This window comes from Camelus dromedarius, chromosome 23 (genome assembly GCF_036321535.1).
Source record: "Camelus dromedarius isolate mCamDro1 chromosome 23, mCamDro1.pat, whole genome shotgun sequence".
Taxonomy (NCBI): Eukaryota; Metazoa; Chordata; class Mammalia; order Artiodactyla; family Camelidae; genus Camelus; species Camelus dromedarius.
The window spans coordinates 4,327,631-4,347,626 of NC_087458.1; the positions used below are offsets into that span (position 1 = coordinate 4,327,631).

At 48.6% G+C, this 19,996-nt stretch overlaps 4 protein-coding genes across 9 annotated transcripts; 2 read left to right on the forward strand and 2 right to left on the reverse strand.

Annotated features, from left to right (window-relative positions):
• Positions 1-2,064: 2,064 nt before the first annotated feature.
• Positions 2,065-4,902, forward strand: TNFAIP8L2 (TNF alpha induced protein 8 like 2). 4 transcript variants are annotated; one of them, XM_064477743.1, is made up of 3 exons: positions 2,065-2,163; positions 3,265-3,378; positions 3,789-4,902. In XM_064477743.1, the coding sequence occupies exon 3, from the start codon at positions 3,832-3,834 to the stop codon at positions 4,384-4,386; it is 555 nt and encodes a 184-aa protein (XP_064333813.1). In that variant the 5' UTR covers positions 2,065-2,163; positions 3,265-3,378; positions 3,789-3,831; the 3' UTR covers positions 4,387-4,902. The 4 variants fall into 4 exon arrangements, with proteins under 4 accessions (XP_064333813.1, XP_010995063.2, XP_031292311.1 ...); XM_010996761.3 differs by having other exon boundaries at positions 3,827-4,902; XM_031436451.2 differs by lacking the exon at positions 3,265-3,378 and having other exon boundaries at positions 2,077-2,163.
• LYSMD1 (LysM domain containing 1) lies at positions 4,901-12,011 on the reverse strand. Its single transcript, XM_010996760.3, has 3 exons — positions 11,156-12,011; positions 6,518-6,879; positions 4,901-6,128 (listed from the first exon to the last, which is right to left on the reverse strand). The coding sequence occupies exons 1-3, from the start codon at positions 11,333-11,335 to the stop codon at positions 5,990-5,992; spliced, it is 681 nt and encodes a 226-aa protein (XP_010995062.1). The 5' UTR covers positions 11,336-12,011; the 3' UTR covers positions 4,901-5,989.
• Positions 12,012-12,110: 99 nt separating this feature from the next.
• SCNM1 (sodium channel modifier 1) lies at positions 12,111-14,488 on the forward strand. Of its 2 annotated transcripts, none has more exons than XM_010996762.3 (7): positions 12,111-12,292; positions 12,561-12,631; positions 12,881-12,969; positions 13,070-13,164; positions 13,448-13,536; positions 13,946-14,140; positions 14,292-14,488. In XM_010996762.3, exons 1-7 carry the CDS (start codon positions 12,242-12,244, stop codon positions 14,389-14,391), a joined length of 690 nt encoding a protein of 229 aa, XP_010995064.1. In that variant the 5' UTR covers positions 12,111-12,241; the 3' UTR covers positions 14,392-14,488. The 2 variants fall into 2 exon arrangements, with proteins under 2 accessions (XP_010995064.1, XP_031292309.1); XM_031436449.2 differs by having other exon boundaries at positions 12,112-12,292; positions 12,523-12,631.
• Positions 14,489-14,993: 505 nt separating this feature from the next.
• On the reverse strand, positions 14,994-19,868 carry TMOD4 (tropomodulin 4). 2 transcript variants are annotated; one of them, XM_010996764.3, is made up of 10 exons: positions 19,502-19,868; positions 18,292-18,456; positions 17,937-18,093; positions 17,509-17,625; positions 16,908-16,997; positions 16,601-16,731; positions 16,398-16,505; positions 15,867-16,010; positions 15,466-15,610; positions 14,994-15,110 (listed from the first exon to the last, which is right to left on the reverse strand). In XM_010996764.3, exons 2-10 carry the CDS (start codon positions 18,412-18,414, stop codon positions 15,088-15,090), a joined length of 1,038 nt encoding a protein of 345 aa, XP_010995066.1. In that variant the 5' UTR covers positions 18,415-18,456; positions 19,502-19,868; the 3' UTR covers positions 14,994-15,087. The 2 variants fall into 2 exon arrangements, with proteins under 2 accessions (XP_010995066.1, XP_010995065.1); XM_010996763.3 differs by having other exon boundaries at positions 19,474-19,868.
• Between the last annotated feature and the right edge of the window lie 128 nt (positions 19,869-19,996).

A 19,996-nucleotide genomic window follows, 5' to 3' on the forward strand; every position in this document is an offset into this window, starting at 1 on the left:
CTCTTCTTATCTTCCAATTAGATTATGCATTTCTTTTAAAAAGGACTTGTACTTTTCCTGTGATTTTGGCAGTGCCACCTACTACTGTCCCCGGGTGCATGATCAGTAAAGTGACAGAGCGTACAGGAGTAGAATACTGCCACGTTCATTATCAAAAAAAAGCAGAGGCTTGGGAATCACAAGGTTCTCAGTCTGTCATTACTTAGCTCTCTAATTTGGGGTCAGGTTATCTAATCTCTTTAAGCCTTAGTGTTTTTCATCAGCAAAAAGGATGCAGTGCATGTAATTCATAAAGGTATCAGGGAATGAAATGAGATATTTATATACGATCTAGCGGAGTGCACCCAACAAACGGCACGGCCTGCTCTCTCCTCTCACTTCCCTCCCCTGAACTCACAGTTCATTCTTTTCCATCTGCCCCCACACCTTGCTCCATAAACATTACCTCCTCTCCTTTACATTTTCTAAGCCTCCCTCTCCACCGGCTCCTTTGTCTCAGCCTACAAATGTCCTCAAACTCCAAACTAAAAATAGTTCCTCTCTCAGTCCAGCTCCCCATCCCCTTAACCTATCTTTCCATTTCTCTTCATCCCTTTACCACCACACTCCTTAAAGGAGTTGTTCACATTTCCCAATCCAACCTGTATCAAGGACCCTCAGATCTGGACCCTGGGCTGAGAGAGGTAGGAGAAAGAAACGAACAAAGACCCAACCACTGTCTCCAAGGAGAGCCACTGGAGAGCCAGCGGGGTCAGTGGCATGCTGGCTGCCTCAACTTCTTAACTTCAACTTACCCTTCAACTTCTCACAGCCAGGTAACTTTCCAATTCTCCCCTGCCTGCTAGAGCTTCTCATAAAATCACCAGATCCCAAGGTCTCTCATTGGTTCTCATCCTGTGCTTAAGCAAGCTATACCACTGATCACTTCCTTCTAAGCACGCCCTTCGCTCAGCTCAAAATTTTCTGGAGCCTCTAACCCATTCCCACTGTGCTAATGATTTCACTCCCCTGATCAAAAATCTTTGATGTCTCCCTTCTCTCTACAGCAAAAGCCTGAGGCCTTGAACAACTCCTTTAAAGCCTTCCATGATCTGGTCTTTTTCCCCCTTCACTTCTTTTTCAAACAACCTATGCTCCAGACATACAGAATAAATCACCACTTCCTGAATGTGCCCTGTATTATCTTTATTTGCTGGGTGGCTCATGCTTATCCCCATTATCTGAGAAGCATTTCTTCCACATTCTGCCTATTAAGTAGTTAAATCCATCCTTCTAAGTCTACTTCTTCAGCCCTCCTATCAGAAAGAATCTAAATTGCTTTTTACTCTCATAATTCCTTAAACTTCTATTAAAGCTAAAGCCATCATTTGGCGTGTATTACAGTTATGTGTGCTTCCATTTCTCTCCCTGACCAGGCTTACAAGATTGTTGATATGGTAAATAATTTTGCCTCATGCAAGAACTGTGACTTACCTTCATTTTTGTATCCTGTTAGCAGCTACAAAGCACAGTAAGCTTGTTTAATGGTTCAGTGATGTGCTGACACCTGCTGGTCATATCTGGTTCGGCCGCCCTGACCCCAGCACCTTCTTCTCCCCAGTATTAAGGGTGTAGACACCCTCAGCTGGGCAGGCACTGGAAACACATTCTTGCAGTAATGCCCCATGCATCACCCTTCCCTGGAGACTCCAGGGACACACTCAGACCTGCTCATCTCTAACCTGCCTCTTGTATCCCCAGTCTAAGTTCAGTTCAAACTTCAGAACTTGCCCCACTGATCCCCACCCCGGCAATTTGTACTTAACATTTTCCCCATTACCACAGAAATACAAGGAGAAACAAAGTCTCAAGGAATTGGACAACAAGGAAAGAAAGAAGCAGACAAATGATTTGGGAGCAAGGGATGTGCAACCCTCCTTCTCACCTCAAAGGATCAAGCCTATTTCCTACAGAGTGGTATTCCTTTGGACCTCTGTCTTATTTCTAGGAGACTCTCGGGACATAGACCTGGGTGACAGTGTGATGAACCGGAGGTTGAGCACAGAGCAGGGAGGCGGGGCTTGGAGGTGGAGCTAGGCCAAAGGGCCTCTCACTTAGGAGCTTCTCCATTCTATCAGCTCTCCCGGAACATCCAAGGCAAGACTGGCACCCAGGGGACAGCAGGTGAGGGACCGGCAATGATAGAAGGGTAGGCTATAAGGGTGATGGTGGCAGAAGAGTCCCAGCTCTGTCAGCCTGAGTTTTCCATATTGTGAGACTCTCATTTGATAGAATTCTTGAGTCCCCAGTGGGGAGGTCCAGCTCAGTTTTTTTCCTGGGGCAAGGCAGCCTCAGAAAGAAAGACGTGGTTCAGGGTGGGTGGGGGCAGGGCTGAGGGATGACAATGGATATGGGTATGTGACAGGCTACTGAGAGATGCAAAACCTTCGGAGACGTGGAGATAGACACAAGGGCCAGAGGGAGAGCACGGCACAGAGGGAGAGCATGGCCAGAGGATCACAGGGCAGGCCAGGCAAGAGAAAAAGGGAGACTGAAACAGGGAGAGAAGGAGAAGACAGTGGAGCAAATGTGAGATGGCATCGGGGGCAGTGAGAGCTGGGTAACAGGAAGGCCAAGGAGGAAGGCAGGCTCACATGGAGCAATCTCCTCTTCCGGCCATGGAGCGTGGTTCTGAAAGCCCCCACCAAAGCCCGGAGCAGAGCGAGGTTCCAGGTTCCCAGAGGACTGATTCGGCCGGGGTAGAACCCCCCCGGCCACCCACCTCCCCTGCCTCTTCAGACTCCCATTTTGGTTGGGGGAGAGGGCGAGGCTGCTCCTCACTGCGGTCACAGCCACATCCTGCAGAGCAGGGGAGGGGGAAGTAAGAAGCAAAACAAGCAGAACCGGCAAAGGCGAGGACCATGGGGAGCACGCCCTGGACACATGCAGCTGACGGGCCGCCGGGGGTCCTCAGCTCAGTCGCAGCAGAGGCCCTGAGTCCTCTAGGACTGCCCTGAGGGCCTGTCTCTCAGGGTTCCTCACTGCGCTTCAGCCTCACCGGGAACATTCCAGGGAAGGAGGTTTCTTTTGATTCTTTGGTTCAAAGCCCACTTTTATCATTTGCTAGTGACTTTAGTCAAGTTGCTTAATTTCTCTTAGCTTCATTTTTCTCACTGCAAATTGGGGATACCTACCTTACAAAGAGTTAGGAAGACCAAGATATTTCACATAGAGCGCCTGGCATATAGTAGGTTCTCAATAAATGTTAGTTATTATCTTTATCAGGACTCCCGGGACCGCTGTATCTCTCACCTGTGTAAGGCAGTACAGCACACCAGCTGACACCGGCTTCTGGAGTTAGGAAACCAGTTGTGCTCGAGCTTGGATACATTATCTAATGTAAGCCTCAGTTTGCTCAGCTGTAAAACAAGGACAGTAAAACCTAGAGCCCATAGATGTATGGTACCCAGTCAGCATCCAAAAATGGCAGCTGTGAGAGCTACCTGCCAGGTAGCTTTGTCTGCTCCGCAGTAGTAGCAACAGCTTACTTCCCCTTAGGTCTTAACTGGTGGTGGGCTAGCCTCCTGTGCGCCTTCAGTCCTCCAGCCAAAGCTAGGACTGCTCCTCGAGGCTGTTTTAGAGATCAAGATTTCCCACAGTACTAAAGGGGAAAATGGGAACAAGGCACAGAGGGCTGAGGGGACCCAGGGGGAAAAAGATGACAAAGATGATGATGAGACAGAAACCAGAGACAGAAAGGGGAAAAGCCATTTCTCTCTTTCTAAGGAAGCCTGTGGCCTTTCTTCTAGTGACTGACCCCATACCTCACCTCCCCACCCCCTCCCAGGAGCCATGGAGTCCTTCAGTTCCAAGAGTCTGGTCCTGCAGGCCGAGAAGAAGCTACTGAGTAAGATGGCGGGTCGGTCTGTGGCTCATCTCTTCATCGATGAGACGAGCAGCCAGGTGCTCGATGAGCTCTACCGTGTGTCCAAAGAGTACACACACAGCCGGCCCCAGGCGCAGCGGGTGATCAAGGACCTGATCAAGGTGGCCGTCAAGGTGGCCGTGCTGCACCGCAGCGGCTGCTTCGGCCCCGGGGAGCTGGCCCTGGCCACCCGCTTCCGCCAGAAGCTGCGCCAGGGCGCCATGACAGCGCTCAGCTTCGGCGAGGTGGACTTCACCTTCGAGGCCGCCGTGCTGGCTGGCCTGCTGGCCGAGTGCCGGGACATGCTGCTGGACCTGGTGGCGCCCCACCTCACGCCCAAGTCTCACGGCCGCATCCGCCACGTGTTCGACCACTTCTCTGACCCCGGGCTGCTCACGGCCCTCTACGGGCCTGACTTCACGCAGCACCTCGGCCGGCTCTGCGACGGGCTCAGGAAGCTGCTGGACGAGGGGAAGCTCTGAGGGCCCGCGGCCCAGCGCGGTCCTTCTTGGCAAAATGGCTGACTGAGAGAACCACAGACAATGGGCTTTCTAACCCTGCTCCTCTGCACTAATGCTTTTCAGCCCCAGGCTTCAGTCCTTCCCAAGAGTGTTTTTGACTGAGTCCACCCCGCCCCCAAAGTGCGGGTGGAGAAGAAGCCATGCTGAGGGTTGAGGCCTCTCTCCCAGTCCAGCCCCTAGACAGGAAACAAAGCTGCCTGAAAAAGATGAAGTGAAACCTGGATCTCTGTTTTCCCCATAAGGGATGTTCCAAACAGGCAAGCCCCCTGTCCTTGGAACCAGGGGAGGGGGGCGTAGCCACCCTAACTCCTCTGGGGACACTAAAGACAGAAGTGGGGAGGAGGCCCTCAGAGACACGCTAGAGCTTCAGCTGCAGGCAGAGCCTGGACGGCGGCAGCGGCTCTGCTCCAGAGTGCAGGGAAGACGGGGCTAGGGCAGGGGAGAGGCTCACAGAGGAAATAAAACTATGAAAACATGCACAGAGCTCAATGTTTAATCTCTCCAGCTTCTGAGATTTTACGATCGTCACAGAGGAAAGAGGTATATAAACACCGCCTTTCTCACCTCTCACCATTTCCATACAGGAGACTGAGGCATATTTCCAGTATCACTGGAGTGCTCTTGCCTACTTGTTCTGTTTAAGAAACTCAAAAAATCCTGTACTGCAGATCAGTGCTACAAATTGCAAATAAATATGCAGTGAGGAGCAAGGCATAGATCACGAGGCTCTGGTGGGGACAGGGGATCACAAAGAGACTCCCACAACTGTCCTGCTCTTTAAACTCCAAGGCAATTCTTCCTCCGTCCCTTAGCCTCGCACAGGCTGAACAGAGGAGCAGATTAGATGGGTGAACTGGGGACATGGAGTGTTCCAGACCCTTTATTGCCATTTTTCTCTCAAAGCAAAGTTGTGGAAAAGTTATAGTGACCTGGTTAACTACAACTGAGCCCAAAGTCTTGAGACTGGGGAGAGGCCCTGCACCATCTGCCATTCCCTGCACTGGGGCTAGATCACCGACACCCATTCTCAATAACACGGTTGGGGAAGGTGGGAAAGGTCGGGAGCCAGCAGTCACTGGCTCACTCACTGTTCTGGGGTTCCCCTCACCCCAAGGATCTAGAAATCCCATTTTTCAACTAAGAGTGGGAAAGAATAAGATACAGCAAATAAATATTACTTCAAAATAGCACCAAATAAATTAGGTAACACAGTTGGAGATGGGGAGGAAGTTGGGGGCCAGGTGAGTCCCTGCCTCCCTGCTCTAAGGCCAAGGGATGGTGAAACGGGTGGGAAAGGCAGCAGGGATGTTAAAAGAGCCTTTTGAATCTAAAGGCCAATGCTAGATTCAGCCCAAGAACTGAGAAGGGGTCTAATTCCCATCCCCTACCCTTGCCAGTAGAACTGCTCCAGGCCAAGTAACTCTGGATGGACAAGGAGGCTGGGAAGATGGCAGGAGTAAGGGAGCTGGGCTGGGAAGCCATGTTCTTGAGCCTCACCTCAGGCTCCTCTCCCCCTCAAGTTGCTCCTTCAACATCTTGCTTCTCTCAATCATTTCTGGGGACATCAGAGTTTGAAGATTTCATCCTCCTGGTCCCGAAGTGTCTGGGTCCGAGAGGTCCGGGTCAGCGGCACAGGACCCAGGACTGCTCGTTGCTGCATCCGAGGAGAGCTCAGGTGAAGACCTGAATCCTCCCCAGGTGCCCTGCAGGTGAGAAAAGCGGGGAAAGAGTGACAGATCAGGGGAAGAGCCTGAGACTGGCCGAGTGAACAGGTACACAGGAAGCTGTCCTCCTCTCCTAATAAACATGTGCTGGTTGCTTTAAGATGGAGCCTCGATACCCTCTCAATAAATACCAACCCTAATGCTCCTTTCGTGGATCATCAGTGCAGTGAGAACACAGAGCCATTTCCCAGTGCCTCTGCCCACTGCAGTAGCCATAGGCTCTGCTCATTGCCTTGGGGTGACCTGGAGGAAAAGGCTTCACCAGGCTTCCAGTGACACTGTGTTTACCTACTTCGTGTCTGGTCAGCTAAGGTTGGAAGTACAGAGAAGTCTATGGAGGGATTTAAAAGGAATCATTCAAGACTCACCCACTTTTCCCTTTTTTCAGCTTCTGGGTAGCAGCCTTCTTTGACAGGCTGATCTGTGAATCAAGCTTCTTAAGGAAATCAGAGGCAGAGAGGTCATGGATGGGAGTCGGGGGCTCCTGGCCAGGCATGGGAAGGACTTCACCATTGGCATGTCCCAAACCTGTCTCTTGTTTCTTCCTCTCAGCTGAGTGTGGCCAAACTTCATCCTTACTTGGCTGTACCTCTTCTCCATCCTTCTCTTCCTCAGAATCCAAACCATTGAACAGGTCTCTGGGCTCTGTCAGGATGGGGATGTAGAGGGTTTTCTTCAGGAAGATGGAGTCATTAGTATAAAGGCGATTTGCACGCTTAATCTGTTCCATCTTTAAAAAAAAGTTACCACAATTAATTACAGTAATACTGATTCAGCTCATTATTTGTACAGCATCTCATGCCTATTAAAGTGATCATACAAAGTCTCTTCCAATCTTATAACAACCAAAACTACAACGGGTTGATAGTATCCCTATTTTATTGGTCAGAAGTTTTCATATGTTTTGGTCTTAGGGCCCCTTTATTTTTATTTATTTTTTTTCTTTTTGGGGGGAGGGGATTAGGTTTTTACTTATTTGTTTATTTACTGGAGGGACTGGGGATTGAACCAAGGACCCTGTGCATGCTAAGCAGGAGCTCTACCACTGAGCTCTACTCTTACATTTTTAAAAATTATTGAGGAAAAAAGCTTCATGTTGATCACAGCTATCAATACTTAAGGGTATTATAAATAAAAAAATTAAAAACGCTTATTTTAAAAAAAACAAACCATTACATGTTAACAAAAATATTTTTTAAAAAAGTTTTTCAGTAAATGAATTTGAATATCAGCTTTTATTCTTTTTTTTAAATGGGGGGAGGGGATTAGGTTTTTACTTATTTGTTTATTTAATGGAGGTACTGGGGATTGAACCTAGGACCTCACGTATGCTAAGCAGGCACTCTCCCACTGAGCTATCCCCTCCCCACCAATAAAAATATTTTAATGAAAAATAATTCTATTTTCCAAAACAAAAACAACAAAAATGTAGCAAGAAGAGAGGCATTGTTTTACATTTTTGCACATCACTTTAATGTCTGACTTAATAGAAGACAACAGGATTCTCATATCTGCCTCTACATTCAATCTGCTGCAATTTCACATGTCATGTAGCCTCTGGAAAGCACAATGCACTCGAGAGAGTGAGAATGAAGAGACATTATTGCTGTGAAAATAGTTTTGACCTTGTGGATCAAAGGGTCCCTGGACCTCACTTTGAGAACATCCGTTAAAGATGATGGAACTGAGGCTCAGAGAAGTTAAGTTACTTGCCTAGCAAGTTATTGTCAGAGCTAGACCTAGAATTCTGGGCCTTTTTACTCCTTCCAGGAAATGCCTTTCTTACTATAATAATTTCACTGGTCGAATATTTATTTAGTACCTATTTATTCATCACTGAACATAATGACTGGCATCACCATCTGTATCTACCTGCCTTCCAAGGTAGAAATATCAGTGTCATCCTCAACTCACACTTTACCTTCACCACCCATACCCAGCAGGTAAACAAAAATGCTGCAAAACCCTCTCTCACATCTAATCTCATCTTCACATTTACTGCCATCGATTTAGAACAACAGACTCTTAATGTTTCTCATCTGGGTATTGTAACAATTCTTCAACTGCCCTTCTCTCCATTTCTACTTATCCTCCACCTTGCTGACATCTGTCTTTCTAAAAAAATTAATCTGATAAACCCCCTACTCTGCTTATAAACTTCCTACAGCTCCCCACTGACTCCGAGATAAAATTAGCATTGAAGGGTGTTCTCAATCTAGCCCCCCTAGGATGTCCACTCACATCTTCCTTCTTCTGCCACTTATATATTTTTGCCATCCCAAACTTTTCACTTTTCTTCCAACATTTCATGATCTTTCACACTTTTGTGTCTTTATCTGCCTGGACTGCATCTCCATTATTCCCTTCTCTGCCTGGAAAGCTTCTCCTCAACTATCACTGCCTTTGTGTTATCTTCTTCAAGGTTCCCAATGCATACTGTCAGTATTGTTGTAATAATATGTACCCTATTATATTGTTAGTCACCTTTTTGCCTATTTGTCTTGCCCAAACTGTGAGTCCTTTAAGGGCAGGGTTGGTGACTTGCTGTCTCTGTATCCCTAAGACACTCCTCAGCATTGCACAAGCTTGGCACACAGCAGAAGCTCATGAATGCTTTATGAGTAAATAAACTAGGTAATAAAATCCAGAATCCACAGATATACTGTATCAGTATTTTATTATCAGAGGCCAGGCAGCCAGTTTTACTAAAAATCCATTCCATATTGGCACCAGTTTGAGAAATCATAATTCTTATATCTGTCAAATATCAAAGCTGTTTCCACCCTGGGGTAAGACTACTATAATAAACTTGACTAATAAAATTTTATGCTATAAAGAGTTTAAAAATAAAACCAGATAAATGTGAAAAATAAAAAAAGTTAAAAGTGGTTTGTAGTTTTGTACTTTTACTTTGCCAAGTGCTTTGATGCTATTAATTTTATTTTTCCTAGATAATATCCTAGGTCCCTCCTAGTTCCAAGATGATATGAATTAATCTGTGAACTTTCCATTGCTTTTATGATTTCCTAGAAGTATATATAAGGAGAGAATGTTCCACTTCCATCAAACCAAGAGATAGAAAGCCCATTAGAATCTAGCCAGTTTAATAGAGCAATTCAAAGTGAGGATTTGAGAATGAGAGAACCTGGTCTGAATTCTAGCTCTACTAATTAGACTAGTTGTACATAGTCATAGCAAGTTATCTCCCTAAGCTTCAGCCTCCTTATCTTTAAAAAATGTTTTCATCGAAGTAAAATTGACTTACAATATTATATTAGTTTCAGGTGTACAACACAGTAATTCATTATTCCTTATCTTTAAATGGAAATAGTTACACTTACCTCATAAAGGTTTAAGGAGATAATATGAGATAATATACAGAGCTTGGCACATACTAAGGGTTCCTTAAATGATCGGTAGGTAATAACTTAGGTAATTTATTTACCTAAGTTTTTTATTTGATACATCTTCCTCATTTTACAAATGGTGAGGAAACTGAGGACCCAGGCAGGGGAAGTGATTGACTATTCAGTCACTCAACTAGTAAGCAGCAGGATGAGGCCAGAGCCCAGAACACTTCTTCACTAGGCCACAGAGCTTTTCTGTTCTCAGAAAGGTACAGGGCTGCAAGAAACCTCAGAAAAAATTATTGATTCACTAGCAGCACAGGTCCCTTCATTGCACAGCCTCTGAGCCTCTGCTGGGATGAAAGGGCTGCTCAATACTTTCATATCCACTTCCTTTGGATAGGCAATCCCTCTGCTTCAAATGCTTACTTTCCTATACTCCCAGTCTCCATGGGTAGAAATCTTAGCCATACTTTCATTCATTCAAAAAACATCTATTGAGCCTCTTTGTGCTGGGCACTATGCCAGGTTCTAGAGATATAAAATTGAAAGGAAATAGTTCCGTCCCTTAAAGAGAGTATAGGCTATTGGAAAGACAAAGATGTAGAAGGTGTAAACCACTGGATCACATAGGTTTATAGAGAAGAGCATAGAGGAAGGAACTTGTAAGTTTTTCAAGGCCCATCATGATGGCTCCCTTAAAATCTGCACTAATGTCCCCTTCCAAATAAAAATTAATCTTCTTTCCTGATTTCTCACTCTTTGTTAACACCTCTACAAACTCACCACCTTCTATCACCTACGATCATTATTTGTGTCCCTGTGTACTTCTCACTAGACTGTACATTACAAGAGGGCAGCAACTATACATAGACGTTTCTATCTCCTAAGATGGTTATCACAGTGCTTTAAACATACCAAGCATAAAAATGTTGGCTAAATTCAACAGGATGTGGAAAAGAAATCCTCATTAACTCTAAAGCAATATATTTTTACTCCTACCAAATATACCCTATGCATGACCTGAGATGCTTGGCATAGAGAGTACCTGTTTTGCACCAAGGAGGCCACTTTCCTGAAAAGAAGACAGAGCACTGAGGAGGGAAAAAGAACAAGAAGAGACAGGCACTTAAGGAACTCAGGGATCCAAACCAGCTCTCCATTATTTCCTGTAAATGTTTAATCACTCTCAATTAAAATTTCTATGTGGTTAATAGTATGGGCTTTGGAATCAGACAGACCTGTTTGAATTGTTTCACTCCAACACTTATTAGTTATTTGACCTTGGTCAAACTGGTTAACCAGTCTAAGTCTCAGTTTCTTCATCTCTAAAAAGGGGACAATGATTGTATGCTTGATAGGGATGTGAGGATCAAATGGGCTAATGGATGTAAAGTCTTTGGTACAGTGACTGGCGTAATAAAGAGGAGCTGCTCCCCTCCGCTGGGATAGTGACACAAAATCTGTCCCAACCAGACAGTGCAACACTGAGATGGGAAAACAAACAAAAAGATAAAGGTGGACCGGACTTCTATCACAATGTATCACAATTAGTTAATTTAGATACAACTAGGAAAATTTCAGGGGAAGTTGCCCAGAGGGCCGCTACATTCCCCTGAGGAATAAATCTCTTCTAAGTTCCAATCCTGCGAGACTCACCGTCACCCCGTATTTGAGTGCTAGTCCAGCCAGGGTGTCTCCAGGCGCCAGCTGATGCTCCAGTCGTCTTTCCCTCACTGGGGAGCAGGCAGACTGCACCAGGCTTCCATAAGAACGAGCCCGGCTCCCCCGAAGCAGTCCTGACCCTCCGACGGGGGCCTGTCTAGAGGGAGAAGCCATCTCCTCACCCTGCGGACAACTGAGGGTTGCAACTGCAGGAGGCCCGGCTAAGTGATCGATAATGACGGGTCCGGGGTCTAGAAACGGATAGCTAGAGGATTCCTTTCCCCTTCTGTCTTCTCTCCTAAGTCTCCCCGCCTCTCCTGGCACTAGCCGACCTCTCAGCCCTTGCTTCTTCTCCCTCCAAGTCCCTTTCCCACAAGTCTGTACCCTGACTATTCAGTCTCTACCTGAGTCCCTCCTTAGCACCCCTCCGACTTTCGACCCCCGACAGCAACTAGCGGCATTGACCTCTGACCTTTGAACTCTAGACACCGTCCTCAACACTCCGCTCAGTTTGCCCCCAGGTCGGGTAGCCTGACCTCCCCGTCCCCCGACACTCCAACTCCGCCCCGTCCCGGGGTTGGTCCGCTAGGGTCAGGAACAAATCAGGCCCATCCCAGGTGGGCTGTGGCCGCAGACGAAGCGCGTGATGATTGCGAGAGGCTGTAGCACAGTTTCCCCTCAGCGATCCTCAAAGGTCCGCTCCACATCAAATCAGTCACACGCTCAAACTCGGGCTCCACATCTAGGGTCTTGTCCCTCTAAACGCCTCAGATCTGCCAAGATACAAGGCCTGGATCCAGCCGGGCGGCAAGCTCTTTGACAAAAGACTTCATTTCCCAAAATGCGCCGCGCGGGCGGGGTCGCAGGGCACCATAGGAAATGCAGTCCCCTCAACAGGCTGGAGGCGGGCTTTCGGAATCGCGCGGTGCATGCGTGGAAGCGCATCCCCGGAAGTAAGGAGGCCAACCGGAAAGAGACCGGAAGGAAAGGAGAGGTCCCGCTCTAGCTACGGTGGCCTGCCTGAAAGGAGTGGTGAAGGCGACGCGGTAGAATTTGTCATTTCTGGGGCTCACAGACGTGATGTCTTTCAAGAGGGAAGGGGACGATTGGAGTCAACTTAATGTGCTCAAAGTAAGCGCGAGAGGAGAGCGTCTGGAGCAGCTTCAGCTGTCTTCTGAAGGCTGTGAAGGCGCTGTATTGTTGCTGTGGCAACAGCTGGGAGCTGGGCTCCCGGAGGGAGACAGGCGACTAGAGCTGGGTGGTGACCCCCTCTTCGCCCCAAATCTCTGCTCTTCCCATGTTTTTATTCCCTTTGAGCCCTCGTCCCTGTCATTTCCCTTCCATCCCTGTCTCCTATCCAGCTGATCCCGTTCCGGACTTCTTCCCCTATCCCCTGCAGAAAAGAAGAGTCGGGGATCTGCTGGCCAGTTATATCCCAGAGGATGAGGCGCTGATGCTACGGGATGGACGGTGAGGGCGAGGAGTGAATCAAGCTTGAGGGTTCTGCGGTTAGAGGCTTAATAAGCTTTTGCTATTAAGGAGGAGAGCGGGAGTACCTAGGATTTTTTGGCGGGGAGTGAGCGACAGGGATGTGGGTGGTGGAGATTGGGAGACTTGGGAGCTGGGCTTTGGAAAGGACTGCTAGGACGGGGTGGGGACCCACAAGGAGGCAGAGACTCCACTCCCCAGGGACCAGTTATCTTCTTCCCTTCTCTCCAGCTTTGCTTGTGCCATCTGTCCCCACCGACCTGTACTGGACACCCTGGCCATGCTGACTGCCCACCGTGGAGGCAAGAAACATCTGTCCAGTAAGTTTGGGGGAAGGCAGGGGATAGAGAATAAATCCTTAAAATTTCTTCAGACCACTTTTGGTGCTCTGCTTTTAATTCTCTTCCCCTTTTTCCTCAGGCCTGCAGCTTTTCTATGGCAAGCAGCAGCCAGGAAAGGGTATGGACCCGAATCCAAGACAGCAGAATGAACTGAGGGAAGAGGCCGAAGTGGAGGTGATCAAAGAGGGGAGGATGTGTTCCAGTCAGGGCTGTGTCAGCACACCGTAGGCGTGAAGGGCTTTAGCTTCTTTCTTCTTAAAAATTTATTAATTTTTTATTTTGTTTGCGAGGGAGGTAATTTATTTCATTTATTTGTTTTTAGTGGAGGTACTGGAGGTTGAACCCAGGACCTCGTGCATGCCAAGCATGCACCCACGCACTTGAGCTATACCCTTCCCCGCTTTGGCTTCTTTCTAGCTCTGAAGGTTCTGACTCTTGTCTCCCATCTCCATGCCAGGCTCCTCTGTTAACCCAGACTCGACTTATCACCCAGAGCGCTCTGCACAGAGCTCCTCACTATAACAGTTGCTGCCGCCGGAAGTACAGGTCTGTGGGTTGGGAAAACCAGAGGTAGGGAGGGACAGGAGATAGATGGCTGTAAAATGATTGTTTTCTAAATTGTATTCTGAGGACTAGTCAACTGGTATTTCAGGAAAAGGAATTTCATCTTTTAAAGAAAAGTTTGGGAAATGGTGCTTTGTAATCCTATTTGAAGAATAGTAAATATTAGTGTATTTTAAGGGCTCTACAAAGTCTTAAGATAAAAAAAAAACCTGAAAAAGGTTAACTTAGCCTTTCCTAAGTTCATTTGATTCCAAAAGACTTTTTATGCAGAACACTTACTGATAGCTTGAGGAAGACAGATTAGGAAGCACTGCTTTAAGGGGTTGGGAGTCACAGGAGATTTGGTCCTTTCCTTTACTGCTTTTACAGACTTTGATTCTTCTCTATCCAGACCAGAAACCCCTCGTCCCTCTGTCTCTCATTCCCCTTTGCCACCCCCAGAGGTTGAACCCCAAAGTGGGAAGATAGATAGGGACCCTGAGCCTGGGGCTGGCCCACAGGCCAAGGAGTCAGCAACTGTCTCATCCGCTGCACCCATGAGCCCCACAAGAAGACGGGCCCTGGATCATTACCTAACCCTTCGAAGGTGAGTATGCAGACTCACTTTCCTCAAATTTTCCCTTTTCTCTCTGACCCTCCTTTTTTCCAAAACCTTCTCAATTGTTTTTTCTTATCCCCACTTAACTTCTTAATAAATTTCCTTTCCTGATCAATTCTGTTTTCTCTGATGTTTCCAGCTCTGGATGGATCCCAGATGGACAAGGTCGATGGGTAAAAGATGAGAATGTTGAGTTTGACTCTGATGAGGAAGAACCCCCTGATCTCCCGTTGGACTGACACCCTCTCTCCTGACTCAGTTCACAAATAAACTACAGTGGGAGCTGGGAGCCTAACTTCCCTTGAGTCTGGTTCCTCATCCCATTTCAAGATTTCAGATCTGTTCATTCCTCACCCAGCCAATCCTTCCCTGCAATGTACACAGCTCCCATACTTCTACCCCCTCCCCCACCTTCTACCAAAGCCATGCCAAGCGTCAGCTGCATGCAGCCTGGTGCCCTATTAATAAGTCTGTCAGAGGGAGGTCTTTGCCCTTCATGTTGCCTGCCTTCTTCCCCACCTCCACTCAAAGTCCTTTCCTCCTTCAAATAACATGAGGATTCTGGGTAGGTACTTGGTTGGTGGAGGGGAGGGGAGCGCCTGGACATGTCTGGAAACAGGGCCAGGGCTAGCCACCCTGTGAAAGTAGAAGAGACTAAAAGCATTGGCAGGGTTATGGGGAACACCAAGGGAGGGCGCTCCCCCCACCTCCTCCTAGTAACTTGAACCTCCCAGCCTGCTGATCCCCAGAGTATAAATAATCCCCTGGTGAACTGGCAGTAACCCTTGGGGGTTAGCGCCAAGATTTCCACCCCGAAGTCCAAGGAAGGAGGCAAGCAGAGTGGACAGAAGGACCTTTATTTACAGGAAAGGGGGACAGGTGAGGATTTAAGCATTCAGGGCTCCTAGCTCTAGGTGGTAAAGGGAAAGGCAGTGTTATCTCTTTTTTTGCTGGCGACCTGTAAAGGAGGAATAGGAAACACAAGTCATTATTCCGTCTCTTGCTTCCTGCAAAGGTGCTCTTCTCCTTTCCAGTTCCTTGGCCAGACTCACAGAGGTAATGTCTTAGGCCACCAAACACAGTAACAACGTAAGAAACGACACAGCAAATAAAAATGCCATGCCTCCAAACAGGGATGTTTGCGCAGAGGGGCTTTTCTGTCTACTTTCTGATCACTTACTGGATTTGAACTTCTCGTGTGAATATCGCTTTGGCAGCACTCGGGATGTTAGTCACTAAGTCAACTTTCAGGAGGATCCACCAGCCGCACTTACTTGCCCTCTCCCCCACATACCACGTCCGCAGTTACTCACGTAGTTCATTGTTCCGGGTCATCGCCTGGGCTGCCCGAGCTCGGGGCCCCTGCTGCGTAAAGTGATAGCCAAAGCGGACAATGGAGGGACACTGTTCGAGCACGGTGGCCATCTCCATCTCCACTGCATCGCCAGGCCACTGGCGCTGGGGGAGGGAGAGATGGAAGCTGTCACCCACCCTGTCTGGGTTGTTCACAGTCCCAGACCACTGACCGTTTGGGAGGTCAAAGAGGCTTGTTTCTCTAGAGTGGGTGATGAGAGGGGCTGCCTAGGCTTCCTTTAGAGGGACAAAGATGGGGAGTTCAAACAAGATTAGATAAGCTCCTGCCCCAGGGGCTGCCTCAGGGAGAGGCTCAGTGAGTATTAGCTGACTGCAGAGTCCAGGGGAAGGGAGCGCTGACCTGGTTGTCTACACGGAGCTCAGTGAGTGTGGCATTCTCCCGAACTGCCTTCAGCACAGCCATGAGCCCTGTGCTGCTGATGAAGTTGGATTCAATGTTCAGGCTCTGGAGGCTACGATTCTCACGCAACATGTCAGCCACGGCCTGGGTAGTAGGGACTTGGGTTAGGATTAGGGGAGAGTTTCACATTTGACTGAGGAGAGAAAGAACGGGAGCAAGAAGGAAACACAGCTCTTTGAGAAGAGTGCTTGAGGCACTGTAGGTGGGGCTAGAGGGAGACCGAAGTGAGAGTAGGCAGTAGGGAGAGCAGGGAGATTAAATGCCGTGGAGTCGGCGCTGGCAGAGAGGATTGAGGCGCGTTAGTAGGATTTCAGAGCTGTGAGCTGCAGGACTGAGGGGAAGCATCTCCAGCAGGGCTCCCCTCAGAGAGCATGATGGGAGTAGCACCCCCAGCACAACCCTTTATAACAGCCCTGCCAGCGGTGCATGTCACGGTGCAGGGAGACGGCGAAGGATGTCCACTAGCCTTACATTGGCAATGGGGTCACCACTCCTTGTGGCGACCAGGCTGAAGCTCCGGACATGGGTATTTGTCTTCATTGCCTCACACAGCTCAGTCAGCATGGGTATCGGGATGTCCTATCAAAGGGGAATAGGAGATGGTGGGCTAGGAGACTCACATCTGTCAGCAGAGTTACCCCACTGTTATTGCTTAGAAGATGAGGGTCAGATACCTGTATATTGTTGAGGTTCACCTCCTCCAGCTCCTTGTCATTGCTTCGAACACTCTTCAGTATCTCCTCAATGTTTGTGGGATTTGGGGGCTCATCTGGCACTGGCTTATACTTGTCAGGCTGCACCACACCTGGTGGCAAGGGCAGGAAGGAAACCCCGACGTGTCCCCCACAGTCTCCTCCCCATTGGATCCCTTACTTATGCATCACTTCCTCTCCCTGATTCACCTGTTTCCCCCTTTGCTACCTTTGCTCAGACCCTGGCACTGCCTGCCAAGAGCCCTGAGGGCCATGTCCCCAAACTCACTGCTAATGCCTTCAGTGTTGCAGATTTCTCCGCTGCAGAGAGCATCATAGTATTGTTTGTTGCTCATCAGTGTGTACATGCCCAGAATTGCTGGAGAGAGTAAGCAGAGGAGGGACAGGGAATGAGAAAAAGGGACTTGTTCCAGCCCCCTCCCCACCCCCCAGCTCATTCTGAATCCACTGCATTTTTAAAGCATCACCTCTTCCACTTTTCCAAAGAGGTTCCCACTTGCCCTTGGTCCCAGGGGTCCCTTCCATTAAACTGCGTAAGGCAGTGGTTTTTACAACACTGAGACAGGGCCAAGGGAAGGTCCCTAAGGAGCTGCTACAGGGTGAGGGAGTCAATCAGACGCTCTCCTGTTTTCAGCCAGAATAGTTTTACTTTATAATCCCTGAAAAATTGCCCTGAGATGTTAACTTACTAAATTAAAAAAATGAGTGAATAAATATAAAAACAAATAAGAAAAATTAAAAGCTACTACCTGAGCCTTTCTCCAATATCCATGTCCTGATCCAGGGCCTCCCCCTGCTAGTCCTACACCATGGCTAGGAGCCCCCTGCCCCTGACCTTCCCAACTCCTCAGCTTCCCACTGCTGCCCACCTGCAATATCACACATTTCTGCATCTGTGGCATGGGCCAGTGCCTCCTCCAGCTCAGGCTCCAGAGTGATCTGCTCCTCTGCTGGAATTTCCCTCTTGGGCTGAATATAGGGTTTCCCTGATGGGAGATGAAGATGGTTCAGGTAAAGGTTATTTCTCCTAAGATCCTGGCCTCTAGCTTCCTTCCCTTCTCCAGGAGGTTGACTGCTGGGTCACTAGGAGCCACTGTAAAGCCTGAGTCATCTACAAGCTTAGGACGCCTGGGTCCCCTGATCTCTTACAAGAGCTGAAGAGTGCAAGCTGGCATGCAGATGCAGGTAGCCGCGTCCCTGGGCAGCTAGCAGCTGGAAGGTGAGAGGGAAGCTGCGGGGGAAACGTGAGAGACAACCATCTGGGTTCTGGGAGGCAAGGATGTTGGGGTCTCCATACCCTTCTTCTCGCCTGTGAAGGGCACCAAGTCATCACGCTCTTTGACCTCTAGTGCCTGCTGTTCCAGGTACTGCAAAAGGGCCTCTCGGTCTAGGGGCCCCGTTGGGCTCTTCTTGGTCTGGTCACGTTGTCTTAGTCCAGCTGGCAGGAGCATGTTCTTAGGAATGAGTTTTGGGGAGCAAGTCAGACCTCCGCTCTGACCTGGGGCACCTCCAGGGCCCCCTAACACATCTCCAGACACCTTTTCCCTGGCCCTCTTGGGACTCCAGGCCCTGTAGGTCTCAGTCACCCAGGGCCACACACCCTTCCCAAACGCCTGGGGTCTGCCCCTGGTTCCCTGTGCTAGAGCCCCTACCTCGGGGTCCATCTCCTGTAGCTCGCAGTCCAGCTGCTCTAGCTCCTCAGGGCTCAAGGTCCTTAGGATCTCATCTTCATCTATGTCTCTGTATTTCTCCAGCTCCTTCAGATACGATGACATGGTGGCCCCCACCCCCTCCCCACTGTGTGGCACTCACGGAGCCTGGGGTACATGGGGAAAGTGGTTGGACAGTCAAAAGATGTACATGGACACAGTAGGAACACAATGAGACAAGCCAGGGGCAGAACAATAAACTGGTTGCCTTGGAGGGTGGAGATCGAGTTGGGCATGGGAAGACAGGGGAAGGTTAGGTTGTTTAGTTAGAACCAGAGCCTCCTTCCTGCTTCCATAGCTTCTAGCCACTCTAGACCGGGATCCCAGGCATCCAGGCTGAACTTGCCTTCCCACTGTATGACAGAGAGATCCTGGCAGCACCCCTCCCCTGTCACCTCGCCTGTCGGTGCCTCTTGCCCTAGCACAGCTGCCGGAAGCCCTGCCAACACAGCTGGCCCCAAGCCCGGTTCCTATTGAAAGGAAGGGAGAAAGGCAGAGAGCTTCAGAGAAATTCCTCCCCTTTTCCCCATAATCCAGTCTTTTTTCCTAAACTGGTTTAAGAAAGCAAGGAGGATTGGGGTGGGAGGGGAGAAAGACAGTGCTTTTACCCCACCCACATTTCCTCTTTTATTGTGGAGGATTAAGATTTCAGTTTCTACGTTTCCTAAAATTCTAAATCCTAAGGGAAAGCAAGGGCTTAGAGGAGCTGGAGGACTTCCAGGTTGGGGGAAGGATCTTAGGAGAAGGTCCTGAGTTCCCATAATTTGTCCCAGGCTTTGGATGGGAAAGTGACAGTCCAATGGGTTGGAAATGCCTTCCAAATGGGATAAAGTTTCTCTAAAAACAGTGAAAGGATTAAACTTGTACATCTTTTACAATATGAAAAATACACACAAGCCACCGATACACACCATGCTAAATATGAAAGATCCAGAAAATGTGCGAGATACTTACATTGACAATCTAAACTACAGTTAAGGGAAAGGACAGACAGCGGCAGAAACACACCGAGTGACAGAGACAGAGACACCCTCCAGATCATTCCTGCTAGGAGCCACTTTTCTCCTCCCATCTCCCACCTCCCAGCAGGCTCTGATCCGTAAGCCCCCCGCCCTCCCCACCTACCAGTCCTGGTGGCCACTTCCCTTCTCACCTCCCCTTCTATCAGTCGGTCTTTCTGTTCTACTGGAGCACTATCTCAGCAGCAGCAGGAGCTGGGTGCCAGGGGAGAGGGTGGGGGAACGGTGAGCTCAGCATTTTATTATTTTAGCTCTGGCCAGGTGGGGGGTAGTGGGGGGTAGTGGGGGATCACGTATACAGCCCCCATACCCTGCCCTCCCCTGAGAGCCTCTAGTGGCCACTAGCAGTTATGGCACCTGCTCCCCTTCACACGAGCCTGAGCCAGAGAAACTGGACTTCCGTGAGAATCACATAGTTCCTATTTGGTGCCTGCTATATTCAAGGCAGTGCCTTTAAGGAGATATAAAGGTGAGTATAAGGATTTTGTTTTGGTGTCTAATTTTAAGGTGTTTATAAACTAGTTGGAGGAATGAATACAATTTGAAAAGGGCAACTCATAATAAATGCTATTAAACAAACAGAAAGACCTATATATATACTCAGACACCCACAAATACTTCTTCCAACC